We start from the raw sequence: 13,500 nt of genomic DNA on the forward strand, positions 1-13,500 counted from the left end.
GGAAAGACAGGCTAGGGAGGTGGCTGTGTCCACCAGTGAGTTAGGGAACTGTCCAGGTGGGCCCGGGGGTCGGTAGATCAATAGTCCCGATAGAGTTTTCTCCGGGGAAAGGTGTATGGAGAAGTGAATGTTTTCACAGTCGAGGATTGGGCTGTCCTTGAGTTGGCAGTAGAGGTGGGCTTTTGGTGATAATTGCTATGCCACGTCCTGACCCTAGAGGTCTGTCTAGATGTTTGATTAGATAACCCGGGGGTAAGGCGTGGACTTCAGCTACTCTTGGCATTTTAGTCAATTGACGTCCATGGGGATCAAAAGTACTTGACCGAAAGGTATATAATTCTCCAGTGTCTGACACCTGTCAGCACCTATCCTGTAATGTGTACCTTTTCATTTCAGCCATGCACATTGACTCTTCAACTCTTTCAATCAGCTTCTTCGGAAATTGTGATGCTAAATAGTACACAATATATAAACAGAACAATGGTACAGCATTTTGAAATTGGCCTTTATTGCTGCATTCAGTTTAAATAGCAAAACCCAGCAAAAGAAAGGTGAAATAAGAAAACATCATGGTACAGAGGTTCCACAATGGGTTCAAAGCCTTCCCACGCCTGGGACGGGGAAAACGGGTTAACCTCTATTGAAAACAATAGAAGCTTACCCTGTGGACCCTGTGATTGTTTATTAGGATAACAATGCAATTTTTAGTTAAACATATTAAACTTTTTTTTAGCTAATTTTCTTATATGAAGCTAGAACTATTCAGAATGGTTAAATAAAATACCAATGTTGTAGTAAACAAAAAGAGATATTGATAATGTCCTGCTGGGTCGCCAGTTGCAGTAAATGAGACCAGGTCACCAGGGAGGAGAACTGGCCTTCTTAGTCCTCTTTCTATTTCGATGTTGTGTTGTCGATAGTAGGTTCTCTTCTGCGTCGGGTTTTGGTGCATTTATCCGTTTTTGTTCTGCACACGGATAAAGCTGAAGCATAGACCGCAGGCTTCGTAGAATGGGTCGCACATGCAGTGGATGCAGGTGCTCCAGAAATGCTTCATGCAGCTGATATTCATTTTCCAGCAGGTGAGACAGGGCCCTATCATCCAGATGTGGCAGCACTGGAGGCCGGCGAACTGCAGTGCCCAACAGAAGGCCAGTGGGCAGCCACACAGAATTGACAGGACGATGTAACAGCAGCTCTTCACGCCTCGGAAGGTCTTGAAAGAACATTCCCAAACCCCATCGATGCTGTGAGATCCTTCTGGTTCACCGAAGGCATCCTCGAAGAGCACCTAGAAAAGAGGTGTATAAAAAAGAAAATTATTCAAAAGAAATGTCTACACTATGAGAGCAGGAATAGAAGAAACTCCAGGTTATAAAGGAAGAAGAGGCCTCTCAGAAGCTTTTGAGGGACCCAGGGCAGGAACATCATAGATGGCCCCTATCTGTTTTTTTGCTAGAATGAACACCGGATTAAAAATAAAAATTGTGAGGCATACTATCATCAACTAGTGATATTTATCGCTAAATAAGCTTAGCGTAATTTTTTTTATTGCCGCGCATCGCCGGATTTTATTGCAGAGATAACGTGCTATTAGCAACGTTTATCTCCAAAGCGATAAAATATCTGGTGATAGCGGCGAAATGCGTGAATATCGCTGGAAATCCAGCGATATTCAGGCATTATCGCTAATAGGGACTTAGCCTGAATATCCATCTCCCATTGGATATACAGGCTAAGAACTGTTCTGAGCAGGCGTTAGTTTTCAGCAATATTAGCGCTTAGCGCAAATTATTTTGTCGCTAAGCCTTCATTGATAATAGGCGAAAGTGATGTTAGCGACTGCTTTCAGTCGCTAACAGGTTGGGTACGCCCACTTTGCATGTCATTAGCGAGAAAAATCGCTGACATGCAAAGCGGGCCCCAAACCGCTCGCTATCACCTAAAAGCTGTTGCTAACTGATGTTAGCGACAGCTTGCTAATAGTGCGATCAAATTATCGCCGCTTTGCGGCTGTAAACGGCAGCAAAAGTTGCGATAATTTCATTTTGCCTGCCTTGGTAATATGCCCCTGTGTTCTGGGTCATATTTCAAGCATATGGTACACTTATTGGCAGTTGACAGTACCTACCTCATTATGAATTTATTAAAAAGCCCTGATATTGTGATATATAAATATGTTTAGATTGGCAGTACTGGAAACTGAAAAGAGTGGGGCCTAGGGCAGCTAGTTGGGTGCAGCTAGTTAGTTCCTGGCCCTAAGAAGAAGCAAGTTTCAGCCATGCTGGTAACCTTCAAGGCCAGGTCCATAAGAATTGCAAACCTCCTCCTCTGCTTCAGTGAGTTGTCAGTGCATATTTGAAAAACAGTCAAAGAAAGGTGAAAAAGGAAAAAGAAAGAGAGTGAAAACAGCTGAAAAAAGGAAGAGAAAGTAAGAAACTGAAAAGGCAAGGGTAGGGTTGGAATAAAGCACAAAGGGCATGATTATTGTATTTAATTACTTAGCATGAGTGTTAACCCCTTGGACGCTCATGACGAGCTCAGCTCGTCATGGAGTGTCCATTCATTTCAATGGAAATTACATGGGGATGCTGCGAGATGCTTAGCATCCAAGTGGTTTTAAATATAATAACACTTTTTATGCACCCGGGACTACCCATTCGTGGTTCGCCAGGTCGCGGGGGCCTGGGAGCGGGTGATTGTCTAGGTCTTACGAAGGTCCCCATACTCTGAGTTGCTCCGCCTCCGATGGCTAAATGAAAACAGTGATCGACCTTGCGAGGTGGTATGAGGGAGGATGTGTGGCGGCAGGGGATCTGTACCTCAATGGCGGAAGCAAGGGACTGTTGGGGCATATTATCAAGGACCGGTGATAAAATTATCGCCGTTTTATCAGCAGGAAATTGCCGATAAAATGACGATAATGGGCTTGATAATGCGCCCTTGTTAATTCCCATAGAAGCCCGTGTTTTGGTGTTAACATGGGCTTCTATGGGAATTAACAAAGGCGTATTATCAAGCCCATTATCTCTGTTTTATCGGAAGTTTCCTGCCGATAAAACAGCGATAATTTTAACACCGGTCCTTGATAATATGCCCCCCAATCCGGTACCAGAGGGTCACTTTATGCAGTACGCTAAAATATCGTGCACGACTCGCAAGGTGTGGACGACCTTACCAGAGGAGCCTGAGGAATCACACACCCTGGTGCTCCTGCTTGACCCGGGCACCACCAGGGGACTGATCTCCAATATATAAAAAGCCCTAAAGCAAACTGTAAGGTTGACGAAACAAAGATCCAAAGTAAATGGATGGCAGAACTGCCTCTGCCACTTATGGGGGGGGGGTGTTGGCGAGCTTTTGCACAGGTCAGGAAGGTAGCCAGTAACAGCTGCTTTAAGCTCACACAATTGTATTACTTGCATCGCACGTATCTGACAATGCAACGATTGTAGAGATTTAACATTACGCACTCCCCGACATGCCCCTAGTGTGGGGTGGCCCAGCAATGTTACTCCACATGACGTGGGGTTGTGCCCGACTCCAACTATGCGGCAGCTGTGTTGCGTGTGCTACTGGAGGTCGCGAGAGTCCCTCTGGAGTGCTAAAGATTCTAACTGCGACACGGCGAAGAAGGATTTCGGTCTGTGGCATAGCGCTGAGTGGTTCCGTGGGCGAATTGTGATGTTGAAAGAAAAGACCGAGCCCCGATCTCTCCCACTTTTTTTTTTTTTTTTTAAAAGCCTACAGCACCTGGTATTCCCAGGCGGTCTCTCTCACTTTTTAAAGTCGCCCTATGGCTCCACTCACTGCAGTAATTGTGAGACCCGGGACATTGCAATGGCTGTGAAAATACAGGGGCATATTATCAAGGACCAGTGTTAAAATTATTGCTGTTTTATCGGCAGGAAACTGCCAATAAAACGGCGATAATGGGCTTGATAATACGCCTTTGTTAATTCCCACAGAAGCCCATGTTAACACCAAAACATGGGCTTCTATGGGAATTAACAAGGGCGTATTATCAAGCCCATTATCGCCATTTTATAGGCAATTTCCTGCCGATAAAACGGTGATAATTTTAACACCGGTCCTTGATAATATGCCCCACAGTACGGTGGGCCATGCCCCTCCACCCCAGGGGAAGTCTCCTCATGGCCCGCCATACCAGAAATGGCTCCCTGTCCTGCCGTGGCCTCACATATGCTGCGGCCCACTCCATTCAAGGCGCGCCCTGCAGTATTATTCATGCCTAGCCGGGTCATGGAAGGGGAGCAATATTAGCAATGGAATGGCACAGCAGGTGTGAAATGGCTGGTAGTACAGTTGTGGTAATTTTGTTTATGGTATCCCCAGTTTAAAGAAGCAAAACCACCAAAACTCGAGTGATTGAGATAACTTTCCCCCAAAAGGTTGCTAATCTGCATACTGGGGACAGTTCCTTTGGCTCATCCACAAGCCCACTGCCAAAAAGAGCAATAAGCATTTAGAGATGTGTGCAATGGTGGTCCACCATTGTGTATGCTATCAGGATGGTACAGTGAGTCAAACACTCATATCTGACATCTCCTGCCATCTACACTTCACATGTTCCAATCCTGGGGAAGCCAACTCAGCCGTCCATTCTTCAGAGATCGATATATTGTGCTGTTTGAAGGACTGCATACAAATAGTTTTTGTTAAAAAAAAACATTTTTAACTTTTTTATTCAGAGTTACACAAATATCACAGTGCATGTGGTCTCGCTTAGTCATAATGCATTGAGATTAACTGATAAAGTATTGTGAGACCGCGTATTTTTGAAAATCAGCAGTCCGTAAATGCTCAAGGAGGTGGCCAAAGATTGTGTCCTGAGCAGGGTTACTGGTCCTTTTGATGCTCCACCTTTTGGAAAATTTTGTCTGCTCCCCTTTGGGGGTCTTGTCCAACAAAGAACAGGGCCAGTTCCACTTAATATTTAAACCTCTCAGCCCCAAAGGGCAACTCAGTAAATGATTCCATTGAGCCTATGCTCTGCTCTGTGAGGCTTGCTCCTCTGACCAAGCCATTGCTATGTTGCAGCATTTGGGAACTGGAGCTCTGTTGGCGAAAGCAGACATTGAATCTGCTTTTCCTTTGTTACCGGTGCTCCCCAATGATTTCTACTTTGACGGTGCCTTATATTTTGACAGGAGTACGCCTTTTGGCCGCTCTGTGGGGCATATTATCAAGGACGGGCGATACATTATCGCCGCTTTTATCGGCAGGAAACTGCCGATACAGCGGCGATAATGGGCTTGATATTATGCTCTATGAATTCCTATCGAAGCCCATGTTAGATGTGAAGACATCTAACATGGGCTTCGATAGGAATTCATAGAGCATATTATCAAGCCCATTATCGCCGCTTTATCTGCAGTTTCCTGCCGATAAAAGCGGCGATAATGTATCGCCCGTCCTTGATAATATGCCCCTGTATCTTGCCTGCACTTTGAGACCTTCAGCTCTTTCCTCGAGTTGATGTTCGTGAAAGTGACTGGCGCCAAATGGGTTCTGCATTACATTACCTTCATTGTTTATTCTTCCTAGGCTGCCACAGGTTCACCACATTTTGTGTGGAGGTTTTGGAAGGTTTTGTTGTCCTGCTGGAACTGATCGATGTTCCTCTGACCCAGGGCAAGACTTGAGGCCTATCCCCTGTGATTACTTTCTTGTGCATTGAGTTAGATTCTGTGGTGAGCGTGTGCAGGTTTCCTGAGGATAGAGTGGCCCAGTTTAGGTGCTCCCTGAGGGAGTGCTTGGTGACCAGGAAAGTGACATTTCATTAGTTGCAGGTATTGGTCGGCCAGCAGAACTTTGCCCTACCAGCTATGAACCATTTGAATCTATGACATAATATCGACAGACAAAATATAGACATACAAAAATATCGACACAAAAATATCGAAATCAAAAATATCGGAGTTCTATCTACATAAAGGTAAGTAAAAAAATATCGAGAAAAAAAATATAGTAGTACAAAAATATCGAAGTTAAAAATATCGTTTTTTTAAATGTATTAATAATAATGTAAAAATAATTAAAATAATATAGCAAATTATAAATATAAACATTAAAACATATTTAAAAAATAATAAATAATACATACACATTAAAAATAAATTAAAAACGACATATAAATTAATATATATACTTACTCTACATATTGCAACAGTAGGAAAAGCGTTGGATAGCGTAGGGGTAAAACTTACTATTCCCACTCCAGAGAGTGCAACAGTAGGGAAAGCGTTGGATAGAGTAGGGATAAAAATTACTATTCCCACTCCAGAGGGTGCAACAGTAGGGAAAGCGTTGGATAGCATAGGGGTAAAAATTACTATTCCCACTCCAGAGAGTGCAACAGTAGGGAAAGCGTTGGATAGCGTAGGGGTAAAAATTACTATTCCCACTCCAGAGGGTGCAACAGTAGGGAAAGCGTTGGATAGCGTAGGGGTAAAAATTACTATTCCCAATCCAGAGAGTGCAACAGTAGGGAAAGCATTGGATAGCGAAGGGGTAAAAAATACTATTCCCACTCCAGAGGGTGCAACAGTAGGGAAAGCGTTGGATAGCGTAGGGGTAAAAATTACTATTCCCACTCCAGAGAGTGCAACAGTAGGGAAAGCGTTGGATAGCGTAGGGGTAAAAATTACTATTCCCACTCCAGAGGGTGCAACAGTAGGGAAAGCGTTGGATAGCGTAGGGGTAAAAATTACTATTCCCACTCCAGAGGGTGCAACAGTTGGGAAAGCGTTGGATGGCGTAGGGGTAAAAATTACTGTTCCCACTCCAAAGGGTGCAACAGTAGGGAAAGCGTTGGATAGCGTAGGGGTAAAAATTACTATTCCCACTCCAAAGGGTGCAACAGTAGGGAAAGCGTTGGATAGCGTAGGGGTACAAATTACTATTCCGACTCCAAAGGGTGCAACAGTAGGGAAAGCGTTGGATAGCATAGGGGTATAAATTACTATTCCCACTCCATATGGTGCAACAGTAGGGAAAGCGTTGGATATCGTAGGGGTAAAAATTACTATTCCCACTCCAGAGGGTGCGACAGTAGGGAAAGCGTTGGATAGCATGAGGGTAAAAATTACTTCCCACACTACTCCCCCTTTAACACACAACACACTACACATACAAAAAACCACAATTAATATAAATGTAAATTAATCAATTAATAACAATTAATATTAAATTGATGTAATTATAAATTAGCTAATTAACACATATTAATTACCAATTAATAATTAATTACCAATGAATAATTAACAAGATATTTACAAGAATAAACAATATTTATTAATACATTATTTATAATTAATATTATGAAATAAATAAAAAAAACTAATTACCAATTAATTAATTAACAATTAATTAACAATAAATACCAATAAATAAATACAATCTCTTTAATTAATTTAATTTAAATATGTCACACCCTATTCCCCTATAAACACACAACCCACTAGACATAAATAAATTACATAAAAAAATTAATTGTCATTTAATCACCTAATAATAATTAATTACCAATTAATTATTAATTAGCAATAACAAAAAATTAAAAATATTAGTACATTAACTCTAATTAATTTAATTAACTAATTAATAATAATTAAATACCAATTAATTATTATTTAACAATAAGAAAAAATAATAAACATCACTACATTAACTCTAATTAATTTAGTTAACTAATTAATAATAATTAATTACCAATTATTTATTAATTAACAATAACAAAAAATAATAAATACTACTACATTAACTCTAATTAATTTAATTAACTAATTAATAATAATTAATTACCAAATATTTATTAATTAACAATAACAAAAAATAATAAATACTACCACATTAACTCTAATTAATTTAATTAACTAATTAATAATAATTAATTACCTATTACTTATTAATTAACAATGACAAAAAATAATAAAAATTACTACATTAACTCTAATTAATTTAATTAACTAATTAATAATAATTAATTACCAATGAATTATTAATTAATAATTATTTATTAATCAAACATATTTTAACAACATATTAATCAATTAATTATAATTAAATTACTTCCCACCCTATTCCCCTATAAACCCACAACCCGCTATGATACTAAAACGCAAAATGTAAACAAAATTACTAATTTCTAAACATACATTAAAAAACATGTTTAAAAAACATATAAACAACATAATAAAATACATAACACTAAACAAAATTTCGATATTAGTAACATACATACCTTAATATCGATATTCTGTCTATCGATATTATTGCACATCGATATTCTATACCATCGCAATTAAAACATCGATATTATTGTATATCGATATTTTAATTTCGATATTTTGTCTCTCTACCGAACCATTTTGCTCTCATAAATACCTTTTAAAAAAAAGAAAAATAATAAATTAATATGGACAGTGTTTTTAACTGTATTTTGTATGAATTGCAATGAGTTTAATTAATTGTGCAAATAAAAATACTTACTTTGCCCGTCTCATTATCCCTACGGGACAGCCATTTTCCGGATCTATTGAACAGACTATGGCTCACCTTAAGTAGAAGCACCATCGGACGTGGCTATCTCAGGAGGTTATGCAGGACTACTGAATTTGGGAATCCTACCTTCAGTACTTTAATGGGACTGTGGCACGGGTACCCCCACCTGTGGCTAGTCCTGTGTTGAGTCTTTTCAAAGATGCGGCAGGGAGCGTAGGTTTTGGCACAATACTTGGTAGCCATTGGTGTGCTCAGCAATGGGCAGTTGAGTGGTTCCAGGTGGGCTTGGTGAGAAAATGTGCTTTCTTGGAGCTGTTTCTGATTGTTGTTGCCCTGACAGTATGGCCTGCACAATTCTGCAACTGTTTTGGTCTGACATTATGGCAGTTGCGGAGGCTATAAATCAGCAGAAAGTGAGCTGCAGTATGGTTCTAGGATTACTCAAGGAGCTAATCTAGTTGTGCCTGGTCAATAACATTAAGTTGATGGCTAAGCGTGTTCTGAGGCTACTCAATAACTGATGCTTTGTCTCACCCAAAGTTGCAAGATTTCAGATGTTACCAACTGGAGGCAGCAGCACGCCCTACACAATTTCCGAACCATCTCCAGAGGCTTGGCGCCCCATCCGACTAGACCTTGTGGTATCCGGTTTGGCATCTACGTTGAGGAGAGCCTATGAGGGGCATTCCAGTGATTTTTTGAGTCAACGGGACAGGGGGGAAGTTTTGTGCAATCCTCCTGAGTGCCATTCTTAGCTAAGATAAATGGGTAGGAACAATCAGGTCATATATAAGGAAGCATTTGCAAAGCTGGATGGGCACAGAGACTGGGCTTCTACATTTTTTATCAAGAAACCCCGAATGGGTTCGCAGAAGCTTGAGGGGCGAGGGGTGTAAAGATACAAGAAGGCAAATTGATGTGCGGAGACTTTTTTGCCCTAGTTTCAAAGTTACTGGAAACAGCAAAACAGGTTGCTGTCCTTAAAAACAGACCAGTTGGGCAGGGTAGAACAAATAGTTTTGCATAGGGTACAAGGCTCCCAGTGGTGCCTGGCCCAGTCTCTTGTTAATTATCTAGTGCTGCCGCCGTGGGGTCCAAACACAGCGGTCTTTCTGCACGACCAACGGTTACCAGCTCTGCAGATACCAGTTCTCTAGGGTACTGAGGATCATGTTAGCAAAAACCAGGAGCAACCACTCGGTTTTCAGCTCCCCCTCATTCCGCATAGGGGCTACCCCACATGCAACTGGGGCAGGTCTGGACAGACAGCGGGTGCAAAGGATTGGAGGATGGTGGTCTGTGTACTACAGGTGCTATGTGCATTTGCCAGTGATCTGATATTTAATATTGCCACTCGTCCTTCCCCTCTTCCGTGCATGATGGTGCTTTGCCCACTTGAGAGGTGTGGGTGTTCTGCCACACTTTCATGCAGAGGACTCAGGAAGCACACTGGCCTGGTGACTTTTGGGGCGTGTAAGGCTACTGGTTTCAATATGAGGTGGTATGGTCTAGGGGGGCTTAAGGTAGGGTGTCTCCAGTCAGCGGTGGAAAAGCTAGTTCCATGGTGTACCCAACTCCTGTTTTGGTGATTTCATACCTTGAGGGCAAGGATGTAGCACCAATCGGACTTAAAGACCAATTTGAAGCCATTGTATGTGAGGTCATGTGGCTGGCTAAGCGGTTCCCATAGGCCTTCTTTGTTTGGTTGCATACGTGCCTAGGTAGCCCTGGCGTGTTTGGCATTCTGTGTAGGTGCTGAATGAATCTGCCAAGGGCTTGAACAGATGGCCCTCGAAGATGCTGAGATCTTCTAGGTTGGACTGTATCCCCCACAGCTGTATCGAAGGGAACGTTTTTTTCTTCCCGATGGGGTCCATTTGTCTCCTGAGAGTAACGCTATGTTTGTGAACAACCTGTTCACCTTTACGTGCCAGTTTGTCTTGTGGACCGTAGTGCGTCCAACTGGTCAGTGTACCATGTTGGCTTGAGGTGGAGTGAGTACATGGTCATCAGGTATTTTCAGATCCTCCTTGCAAGTCACTAAGTAGTACATACACGAGATCAGTTTCAGTGGGACCTCAAAGGGGGTGTGCTTGCAGCATTCTGTAGAGAAGCTGCAATTTGAGAAGTCGGGGTCATCGCTTCTGGGCCCCTAGCCTAACCCAAAACATGCGCGTTGATGCTTTTGGGCCTTTTGGCGGTTGGAAGGTGCCGTCTGTGCCAGGGGACAAAAGCATGGCCCAGTTTTATAGGCTGATTGGGTGTGGGGATGCCTGAGGTACGAGTGCTCTAGGGTGAGCAGGCCTTCTGCACTGAGTTAAGATCCGCTGCCTCACAGAAGCAGTATTTAAGCTCAGGGATTTTCATGCAAGAGTGAAAACCCCAAGCGGAGCTGGGTGATCCAAGGACAGGCCAACCATGAGCCCACAAAAGGTTTTTGCTGGGGTGATAGAGGGGTTAGGTGACTCGATGTATAGCTAACTCTGTAAAAAAATGGGAAGATATATAAAGTCATGTAAAAATGTGGGATTCTGCTGTGATAAAAAAAAATCTACGCTTGGTTGAAAAGTGTAAATAAAATGCGGGCTGACATGTTTGCATCCAGCAGTTGAGGGGAGTTGGGTGGGGAGTGGGGTGGGGCGTGGGGATGCATCTGGTATGGTTGACTGTGTGAAAAAATGGACTCGACGTGTCCCCTCACATATAACAGACTTCATTTATAGTAGTGAGGAAATGGTGAAAATCTGGTCTTTGATATTTTCTAATGGTTTAAAGTAATACTGTAATGCTGAGTTTACTGTATGGAAATTATTAAATGCAGGCAGGAAGAGAGTGGACAACGCTAAATGTGATTCAGAAGGAAGAATAGTTCTCTATTCTGCACGCATTAGCAATTTTTTTTAAGCTAGTCAATACATTTAGGGGTACAAATGTATCTCTTACATGTGGTGCTGTTATTATCATGTTATTACACCAGGATTTAAGCACAGAAATCACACGAGGTGAAGTAAAGGAAGAGGACCTGGGGCCTAAGAGCCATAATAATGCAATTTGCCAAAATGTACTGAAAGCCATCTCTTATTTTTGTGTCACCGTGGGCCTGATTCTCAAAAGTGTAACTAATGCAAAAAAACCAAATAGCAGCATTTGTAAGGGCACAATCTAATTCGCGATTTACAGAATCATGCACAGTGGGCACCCACTGATTTTGTCACACGGAAATTTGACAGTATGGTAAAGGTTTCACGGGAGGTTGGGGCATATTATCAAGGACCGGTGTTAAAATTATCGCCGTTTTATCGGCAGGAAATTGCCGATAAAATGGTGCTAATGGGCTTGATAATACGCACTTGTTAATGGTTTTGGTGTTAACATGGGCTTCTTTGGGAATTAACAAAGGCGTATTATCAAGCCCATTATCGCCGTTTTATCGGCAGTTTCCTGCCGATAAAGCGGCGTAATTTTAACACCGGTCCTTGATAATATGCCCCCAAGTGTGTTATTAAAGAGGTCTCAAGCTTTACAGAGCCATCTGGGAGCAGTTAATCCAAACCAGGATCTTCATTTACTTTTCTGGTACTTGCAGTCGTCTTAATGATCTTTTAATTTAGGACTACAAGTACCAGAATGCAAAGAAAAAAATCTGCACATCCGTGCTCTGCTCTTACCGTCGGGTCTGGAAGCATTCTAGGTGGGTCACCCTTCAACTGTTAGGGACGCAAATTTGTGGAATTTCCCAACTTTTTTTGCAGGTAGTTTCCCACCGTCAAATCAGATGTAAATTTACTCCCATCAAAGATAGGAGTAAATGCCTTTCGTGCTGGCTAAAGAGATGGAATAATCCTAAATTAGTAGGGATGTAGGTAAACAGGTTTCTTCTTGGGAAAAATATCTTCCCCCATAGAGAAGCCAAAAAAGTTAAGTTTAGCGAATGCCCTTTTGATTCCCATTTACACATGCACACGTATACACTTTTGTACATTTTTGTGTGAGTTCACCGGCTGAGACTATGCAAACGTTGCAGATTTCCCAAAGAACTCCTGGAATTCTTTATGAATTCTACAGATGTAGAACATTTACTCAAAGTCTAGCCATGTGCCTGAACTAGTAAATTATCTGGCTTTTACCAAGGGCGTTTCATCACTTGCTGCCATGCTACGGCAGGAAATGCCCTTCGCTGCGTGGTGTATGAAAGCGCCAGTGCCTGGCTGGCATCGGCCATTTTGTATACAGAAGAATCTGCCATGTTCTTTATAGACATGCCACGGCACAGACTCCTATCTGTTTGACAGTCGAGGCGACAGCGCATGCCCATTCTGGAACATTCCACTGACTCATAATAAAGGTATTGCATTCGTGGTCCATGTAAGTGAGCTGGTTATAGATGGGCGACCACACACATTCAGTCACCCATACCAGGCCTTGCCTCGGGTCAGATTTTACATCAGCCAGTACCAGTCAGTACTAGCAGGCATCGCGGATCTTAATATCACTAGAACACACTGTAACTCCTGAAGGACTCAAATAGTTGCGTAAATGAGTATAAGAGAATAGGGAGGCAGCACCCGATTAGTTAATTGTGCCACCCGGAACCTCAGCCCCAAGCCCCAAGAAGAGAAATACGGAAACGCATGGCAGTCCCTCACCCGCACGTGCTCGTTCAAGTTGTTGGGGTCGCGCTGTTCCATGTCCAGAGGCATGGGCTCGCTCGGGATTGTCCTGGGTTCCGGCATGGTGGGAGAACAGCCTCCGTGGTCAGCAAGTGTTGTGCAGTCTGACCCTCAAACCCACCCTTCCTTTATATCCTCTCCTGGCAGCCTGCAGTCTCCATGCAACATGGGTCAAACATAGCTGGGACTGCCTACCTATTGTCTGTCCTCCACGGCTCAGGTATGTGAGGTGGCCTCACCGTGCAATCAGTCGGAGGCTGTGAACTATAGTAGGGTTGTTGTAGAAACGGTTGTATGGACTTCT

General features: G+C 42.4%; 1 protein-coding gene across 1 annotated transcript; it reads right to left on the bottom strand.

Annotated features, from left to right (window-relative positions):
• Positions 1 to 486: 486 nt before the first annotated feature.
• Positions 487 to 13,277, bottom strand: LOC144783108 (caveolin-3-like). The gene is made up of 2 exons (XM_078662257.1): positions 13,173 to 13,277; positions 487 to 1,291 (listed from the first exon to the last, which is right to left on the bottom strand). Exons 1-2 carry the CDS (start codon positions 13,257 to 13,259, stop codon positions 953 to 955), a joined length of 426 nt encoding a protein of 141 aa, XP_078518383.1. The 5' UTR covers positions 13,260 to 13,277; the 3' UTR covers positions 487 to 952.
• Between the last annotated feature and the right edge of the window lie 223 nt (positions 13,278 to 13,500).

This window comes from Lissotriton helveticus, chromosome 9 (assembly GCF_964261635.1).
Source record: "Lissotriton helveticus chromosome 9, aLisHel1.1, whole genome shotgun sequence".
Taxonomy (NCBI): Eukaryota; Metazoa; Chordata; class Amphibia; order Caudata; family Salamandridae; genus Lissotriton; species Lissotriton helveticus.